General features: G+C 39.8%; 1 protein-coding gene across 2 annotated transcripts; it reads left to right on the top strand.

Annotated features, from left to right (window-relative positions):
* The first annotated feature begins 1,005 nt into the window (after positions 1–1,005).
* Positions 1,006–8,260, top strand: LOC113408879 (HD domain-containing protein 2-like). Of its 2 annotated transcripts, none has more exons than XM_026662319.1 (3): positions 1,006–1,175; positions 5,630–5,732; positions 7,562–8,260. In XM_026662319.1, the coding sequence occupies exons 1-3, from the start codon at positions 1,021–1,023 to the stop codon at positions 7,811–7,813; spliced, it is 510 nt and encodes a 169-aa protein (XP_026518104.1). In that variant the 5' UTR covers positions 1,006–1,020; the 3' UTR covers positions 7,814–8,260. The 2 variants fall into 2 exon arrangements, with proteins under 2 accessions (XP_026518104.1, XP_026518105.1); XM_026662320.1 differs by having other exon boundaries at positions 7,498–7,710.
* The last annotated feature ends 218 nt before the right edge of the window (positions 8,261–8,478 follow it).

The following is an 8,478-nucleotide window of genomic DNA, read 5'->3' as shown; positions in this document are numbered from 1 at the left end:
TACACACATGCAATATATTTTTCTCTGGTCTTGGCTTTAACTACCATGACGTATTAAAATATGAGATCAATTGAAAAATTCTTTAGTCCCAGCTTTAACGTTTTTAGCCCAACCCAAAGATTTTTGCTCCCAGTATAGAACAGAGTGGTCCTGGCAAAAACCATTTGAAGCAGAAACACGTGCAGGTTGGCAGACAGCTGAGGGATGGAAGGCTGATCCAAAAAGTGTCATTGACTGAGCATGGGGCTTACCTCAGAAGCTCTTGAATCTAAGGCTACGTCTACACTACGGGGGGAGGGGGGGATCGATTTCAGATGCGCAAATTCAGCTACGGGAATAGCGTAGCTGAATTCGAAGTATCTGATCCAACTTACCCGCTGAGAGGACGGCGGCAAATCGACCGCTGCAGCTCCCCCATCAACGGCGCTTACTCCTACCTGTGCTGGTGGAGTACGTGCTTCGATTCGGGGATTGATTATCGCGTCCCGACGAGAAGCGATAAATCGATCCCCGAGAGATCGATTTCTACCCGCCGATCCGGGCGGGTAGTGAAGACAAACCCTAATTCTAGTTCCTCTGAACAAGTAATTTAACTGTACCTAGTATCAATTTCCACCTCTGTAAAATGGGGATAATACAAATTACACCTACGTTGCAGAGATGGAGTGAAGATTAATTACAGTAGTTAATGTGTGACCAATGCTTTGAAGAGGTATAGTGCTATTTAAATGCTGAATATTATTTATTCATACTGAATGTGTGTGGTTAATCAAGCTGAAATGGTCTCTGAAAGCTGAAAAGGACAGATTTTCTGGTGGTGTGTGCTGTGTGTGTAGTATATTGCAATAGAGTTTTTCACAGGATCAATCGCCTGTACTTTCAAACTAACTCTGGCTTTGTAACATTTATTTTTCACTAACATTGAGGCTTCATTTATGCATGAGAAGGAAATGGTTACTCTTAATGGAACAAATTTCCATTGGTATCTCTTAAGCTAAATTCTTCAGAACGTTTATTCGAATGTTTTATATTGTTAAAACTATCTCCAAGCAGAGAGTACCACGAACAGGCTGGGTGTACAGGAATGTAGAGAAACCAGAGAGTGTATCAGATCATATGTACAGGATGGCAGTCATGGCTTTGGTAACTGAAGATAAACAACTTAATAAAGACAGGTAAGAATACTAATGGTAATGATCAGGCCTGTCTGGAGATTTGGGAACTGAGAACTAATTATTCATTACACCCTGGCAAGGAGTTTTAGAATACAGAGGGGGAATCAAAATTGATCATCTTTCACAAGTTGCTATGTGCCTTCTGGAGTTGAAGACTGAGGAGTTGTTTTATTAGCTAAAAGTGGAGGCTTGGACAGTCTGCTAACACAGAATAGTTCCAGCTTGATTTCTCTCAAGAGATGTACATAAGAAGGCTGAAGAATCCCGTTCAAAGAGGAGTTTGAAGTGCATGGTGAAGCAAAATCCATATTTTATGTAGTTTTTGACAGAGATTCTATTAACACTTGAGAGAAATAAAAAAATGTAATTAATTTAGCATATAAAGGAAAACATAATTAGCATTGTATCAGCTGTCAAGAGTGGTACAGTATCATATTTGCTTTGTCACCTTTCTGAAGTGATGATAATAGACTTCTGTAACTTGGAACTCATCTTTTCTAATGAAGCTTCAGGAAGTATAAACCACTTTAAATCATGTTACTGACACTGACTCCTGCACTGCCCACCAGAATGGTCCATTGGCCTAGCAGAGAACATGCATGGCTCCTTTTTCAATGGATAACTCAGAAACACAGGGCCTGATTGTCTACTGCCTTATACGTTGTGTAGTTATTGACATCAGTGAGAAGTGAGTGTGAAAAGGTTATAAAACAATAGCATCAGAATGGTAGCATTTTAGACTTGCTTTGCACAGGTGTCAATACATTTGAGGTGCAAGGCACTGTAGAATCAGGCCCAGAGAGTTGACTGACATGGCAGAAGTTCCATAGCTAATTTGTGGCAGAGGTGGAACAGATTCTTGATTTCCTCCTACGGGCTGGGGGAGAGCCAACAGGTGCAGAGGAGCACACACTTTGGACAGAGGCATCCCTTAGGAGATGCTCTGTTAACGGGGACACTCTACATCCTAGTGAAGAGGAGAGGAGAGGATAGAAGTTGACAAAATACAGATAGGAACTGAAGAGAAACAAAGGGAAAAGTCCCATTCATCTCCACGTGGAGGCAGACAACTACATACTGACAAATTTTATAAGTGCTTGTATACGAATTCTAGAAGTCTAAATACTAAGATGGGTGTACCTGAATGACTGGTATTAAATGAGGATATGGATATAATAGGCATCACAGAAACTTGCTGGAATGGAATGTGGTAATACCAGGGTACAAAATATATAGGAATGGCAGAGTAGGTCATGCTGGTGGGAGAGTGACACTATACGTGAAAGAAAGCATAGAGTCAAATATAGTTTAAATGAAAAAAAAAAAGGTGAATCAAACTATACCATAGAAACTCTATGGATAGAAATTCCATGCTTGAATAACAAGAGTATAGCAGTAGGAATATACTACAGTAAAACCTCAGAGTTACGAGCTGACCAGTCAACCACACACCTCATTGGGAACCAGAAATATGCAATCAGGCAGAGATCAGAAAAAACCCCCCACCCAAATACAGTACAGTACTGTGTTAAACATAAATTACAAAAAAAAGGGGGAGGAGGGAAGCAGCATTTTTCTTCTGAAGTAAAGCATCAAAGTTGTATTAAGTCAATATTCAGTTGTAAACTTTTGAAAGAACAATTATGTTTTGTTCAGAGTTGTGAACATTTCAGAGTTACAAACAACCTCCATTACTGAGGTGTTCGTAACTATAGGTTCTACCGTGCTGACAACCTGACCAGGGTGGTAATAGTGATTGTGAAATGCTCAGGAAGATTAGAGAGGCTACAAAAACAGAAAATGTAACAATAATGGGGGATTTCAACTATCCCTATATTGATTGGGAACATGTCACCTCAGGATGGGATGCACAGATAAAATTTCTAGACACCAATAATGACTGCTTCTTGGAGCAGCTAGTCCTAGAACCCCCAAGGGGAGAGGCAATTCTTGATTTAGTTCTAAGTGGAGCACAGGATCTGGTCCAAGATGTGCAGTAATAGTGACCATAATGTAATTAAATTTAACAACCTGGGGGGGGAGATATACCAAAGAAACCCACCACAGTAGCATTTAAGAGGAGAAGTACACAAAAATGAGGAAGCTACTTACATCGAAATGTAAAGGAACAGTCACAAGAGTGAAATGCCTGCAAGCTGCATAGAAACTTTTAAAAAATTCTCTCAAACTAAATGTATTTTCCTGCCTCTCTTCTCCTGCCCCTCCCAACCCACAAAAAAGCAAGAGGGTCAAAAAAATTAAAACAAAAAAAGCCACCATGGCTAAACAACAGAGTAAAAGAGGTGGTGAAACCAAAAGACATCTTTTAAAAACTGGAAGTCAAATCCTACTGAGGAAAATAAAAAGGAGCATAAATTCTGGCAAGTCAAGTGTAAAAGTATAATTAAGCAGGCCAAAACGAATATAAAGAGCAACTAGCTAAGGATACAAAAACTAATAGCAACATTTTTTTTTAAGTGCATCAAAAGCAGGAAGCCTGCCAATAAGTGGGGCCACTGGATGATTGAGGGTACTAAAGGGCGCTCAGGGAAGAGAAGGCCATTGGGGAGAAGCTAAATTAATTCTTTGCTTTGGTCTTCACTGCAGAGGATGTGAGGGAGATTGCCATTCTTTTTAGGTGATAAAATTGAGGACTGTCCCAGATTGAGGTGTCAATAGAGGAGGTTTTGGAACAAATTGATAAATTAAACAGTAATAAGTCACCAGGACCAGAAGGTATTCACCCAAGAGTTCTGAAGAAACTCCAATATGAAATTGCAGAACCACTAACTGTGGTATGTAACCCATCACTTAAATCAACCTCTATACCACATGACTGGAGGATACCCAATATAAATGCTGATTCTTAAAAAAGGTTCCAGAAGTGATCCTGGCAATTACAAGCTGGTAAGCCTAATTTCAGTACCAGGCAAAAGAGATGACGAAGGGGGGGGGGATGTGATAGAGGTCTATAAAACCATGACTCGTGGAGAAAGTGAATAAGGAAGGTTTATTTACTCCTTCACATAACACAAGAACCAGGGAGTCGCCCAATGAAATTAATAGGCAGCAGATTTAAAACAAACATAAAAAAGTACTTCTTTGCACAACTCACACTCAGCCTGTGGAACTCATTGCCAGGGAATGTTTTGAAGGTCAAAAGTATAACTGGGTTCAAAAAAGAATTAGATAAGTTCATGGAGGATAAGTCCATCAATGGCTTTTAGCCAAGATCATCAGGGATGCAACTCCCTAAGCCTCTGACTGCCAGAAGCTGGGACTGGATGCACTTGATAATTGCCCTGTTCTATTATCATGCTCAGCACAGTAGTATCTCAGTGCCTTCAGGTAAGTGCGTTAAGCAACATTACTAACAGCTGTCACATGTTTTTCTTCTCGTTCTTTCCTAGGGGGGAAGTGCGTGCACTGGAGTGTTTTGTTTTGGAGTTTTTTAAAAATAAAATATACATTTTTTTTTCTTCCTCCTCTTCCTCCACCTCCTGGCCCCGCTCCCACTATAGGTATATGCTAGAGAAGGCAAAGTGGGGGAAAAAATGTGCCTTGCATGTAGATCGGAAGGTGGTGAGGTTTGTGATGGTTCTTAGATTCTGGGGGAGTTCATTCCACAGTCTTGGGCAGGACCCTGAGAAGCTCTGTCTTCTGCATGAGCAAGCTTCACCCTTATTTCATTGTGCCAGAGGAATGAATGAACTTGAAGCCAACTGAAAAATCAGACTAGTAATACTTACCCACCATTGTAAAGTGCTTTGAGATCTACAGGATGTGGTCAGAGCACAAAGCATCATTGACAGCCACATTTTTTTGGATGAGGTTGCTACGGCACAGAGAGGTTCACTGACTTGGCTAGAAGCCTGTGAGCCCTAGTGCATTACGTAGATCTGTGTTCTAGTCTTGCAACTTGCACTTAATTTGCTGATTGCTTTTAATGCTTTTTACTGCACTCTGTTAAAGAAGGCTGGGCTGTGCCACCATGAGTTGCTAACTTAGCTACATAATATATGTGTATTTTGTCAGGTGGCATTTTGAATTTGGCAGGGCTCCTTATATCTTTATACTTAGTAAATGCAAACATTGTTATCATGTGAGTAGTGTATAATGGATAATGTCCTTAGCTTTTATGCGGTAGGGATTGGTAAATGATATGCTAGGTAACTACACTGTTGTCACTTAGTATCTTTTGCTTCCCCCCCTCCATCCGCACACCTCCCCCAAACAAGGCTTTCTGGTTTTGGATATCTATCCAAATATCTTTTCATACATAACAGTAACTAGAAATTGGGATTCAAATATACTATGGGATGGAAAATTATTTCACTAATACTGATCTATTATAATATAAGGGGGAGGGAGAGTTTATCAATACTGCTTATTAATAAACAAAGTGTAACTATAAAGTTTATTGGCTAATCATGCAGTGTTTCTCTCCTTATCAGATGTGTACGGCTAGCTCTGGTTCATGATATGGCTGAATGCATTGTTGGAGATATAGCACCTGCAGATAACATCTCCAAAGAGGAGAAACATCAGCGAGAGGAGGTTGGTATGGTTGCAGATGCAGCCTGGTACTCTGTAGAACTTTGTAAAGGCTTTGCACTTTATTTGTAGAGGTGAACAACTAGTTATTGGGGAGACCCTCAAAACAACATAATACAGAACATGAATTTGTGCATGTATGCCACGGAGTAGCACTAAAAACCCTGCTAATTTGACTTGTCTACATAACACCACAAAGTGCAGGATAATAAAAGGGAAGTTTTTTGAACGAACCCAAACATCAACCACCTGCCAAATGAATTGACTGGATTTTCAGTAGTCTGAGATGTTAGTGAAGTTGCTCATGTATGTCCATGCTTATTTTCTGGGGAGCAGAGGCACAGGTCAGAAGAGAGAGGGACAGATAGTTAATACTTGACACATGGCACTAGACCAGTGGTTTTCAAACTTTTTGTATTGTTGACCCCTTTCAAATATCAAGCCTCTGAGTGTGACTTCCCCTTATAAATTAAAAATGAAGTGGGGGTAACAACCCCCACTTTGAGAACCCCTGCACTGGACACTTCCAAAGTATCATACACACTTTACCTGTTTATTCTTACAGTACGTCTGTGTGGCAGGTAATCAGTGAGCCTGACAAACAAATGCAACTGTCTGAGTACATAGTCTTTGGCTTTAATGATGGCCACAAACATATCCATTAATCACAGTTTCTGGCTCTCTGTATTATTTAAAGCTAAAAGGGAAAAGTTTTCCTACAATTACAGCTAGAGGGCACCACCTTACTTAACAATCTTTTCCAAGGGATACAAATAAGTTGTTTAAAGAGTCTAAAAGAAAAACAGTCTTACAGTGAATTCTCTGCCACTCTTATGCTTACTGTTTTATTTAGATTTTTTTTAAAAATAATTCTAGCAATATGTTCCTGGTGAAAAGAAGATTGGACTTAAAAGATTAAATGGCTATTCAGAGTTCTTTAAATGCTATCTTTATTCACTGTAACATTGACTGTTCTGTTCTATTATGTACCTGTTTGGAGTGTGCTCTTTTTAAAAAAAAAAATATATATATATATATATATATATATATATATATAAAAAAAATGGTTTCCCTAATGCCTGCTGGGAATGTTTCTCCACTAAGGGCCAGACTAAGGGCATTTAGGTGCTTAAAGATGCAGGTAGGTGCCTAGTAGGAAAAGGGCCTAGGGAGCTGTCTGCATCTTTAGGACACCAAATACCTATAAAAATCTGGCCCTACGTGCCTGTTGCTCCTCCTGGTCCCATTAAAGCAAACAGGAGTCTTGTCATTGATTTCTTCGGGTGCAGGATTGAGCCCTAAATATTTATACTTCTTAAGTGCTATCTTTGTATAAAATAACACCTTGAGTGGTAAGTTTCGACATAACTGTATATTGGCATAAAACTTGGCCTTGCTTTTATTGTTATTTGTTTCCAATTAGGACCCAAGTATTACTGGGGAAACAGAGTAGGACTAGAATGAAATTGATTAGTTGGAACAACATGCAAAGAGGATTCCACTGTTCATACCAATAATTTGGTATTGCATCAAAACAGTGTTAAACAGTATCTGGTACCTGGGGTCAGTGGATGGTGCTTCAGATTATTTTCTGCTGCTTGGGGCTAGTCCTCTGCAATTTATTGAGCAGGTCTGGGGTGCAGAAGCTATTCTGTACCCATTGCTTTTATTGTTCCATTAGCAGAGTTAGTACTGTACGTGTGCAGCTGTGGAGAGAGAGATGATTCACTGTTTATACAAAGGTGGTGGTGGACAAATTGTTTTCCAGAAAACAAAGGAAAAGATATTGTACTCAGATAATGGCCAAATGAAAGCAGGAGTCTGTCTTGCAGGCAGCTATGAAACATTTGACCCAGCTGCTATCAGAAGGTCTGAGAAAAGAAATCTATGAACTCTGGGAAGTAAGTATAAATCACTTGATGCATTTATTCCACATTATTGCTGACAACAGGACCAACCAATTGTCTTATTTTCATGGTGTTTGGTGCCTAGTGAAGTTCATAATCTTTATTCTAAAATCTTTAGAGCAAGATGGGTTTGGAATTGTTCTTTGGGGGTACGTTTGTATGGCAGCAACTTTCTGAACTCTTTTTCATAAAGGAAACAAAATAATTCGGTATAATGACCGAAATTGTGCTCTTATACCTGTGTAGCCCCACTGCATTCGAGGGATTGATTTACATAACAGGGTGGGATTTGGCCCAGTATGTGTATTTACCTGGTCAGACAGTGCTGTTCCATAAGCAACATAACCTTAAAAAGGACTATGGTTTTAACTTCGACAGTGTCTTAAATGAGAATTTCAACTAAATGAAATATGAATTGGGAAGTAATACAGTGAAATAATAGGTGGTATTTGAATTAAATTAAAATATGGATTAAATTGAAAAATGACCATGTTGACCTGAAAATATCTTACCTTTATACTAGAGAATCTGTTATACATACAGAGGTGATATGTTAGAATATTGTTGTGACGGGTTGGATCACAGAAACCCCCTTGGGAGCTGCCACCCGATGTGCAAAGACTACCTCTGCTCCTGTTTTCCCTGCCAGCTCAGGACTCCAGCACCCTGTCTTGCTGAGCCAGACACTCCCGTCTGCTCCAACACAGACCCAGGGTCTGAATCACTTGTCCCAGAGCTGCAAGTTTACCCGAAAACAGCTCACAGAAGTGTGCTTGTCTTTAGCACTCAGATGCCCAACTCCCAATGGGGTCTAAACCCAGATAAATCCGTTTTACCCTGCA

Source organism: Terrapene carolina, unplaced genomic scaffold, assembly GCF_002925995.2.
Source record: "Terrapene carolina triunguis isolate 2854851 unplaced genomic scaffold, T_m_triunguis-2.0 Scaffold26055, whole genome shotgun sequence".
In the NCBI taxonomy this organism is placed as follows: Eukaryota; Metazoa; Chordata; order Testudines; family Emydidae; genus Terrapene; species Terrapene triunguis.
This window is presented reverse-complemented; position numbering and strand designations above follow the sequence as displayed.

Coding starts and splice junctions, on each gene's coding strand:
- LOC113408879 (XM_026662319.1), top strand. CDS start 1,021: ATGTTTTATATTGTTAAAACTATCTCCAAGCAGAGAGTACCACGAACA. Junction 1,176..5,629: donor AAACAACTTAATAAAGACAG/GTAAGAATACTA, acceptor TCTCCTTATCAG/ATGTGTACGGCTAGCTCTGG. Junction 5,733..7,561: donor AGAAACATCAGCGAGAGGAG/GTTGGTATGGTT, acceptor TCTGTCTTGCAG/GCAGCTATGAAACATTTGAC.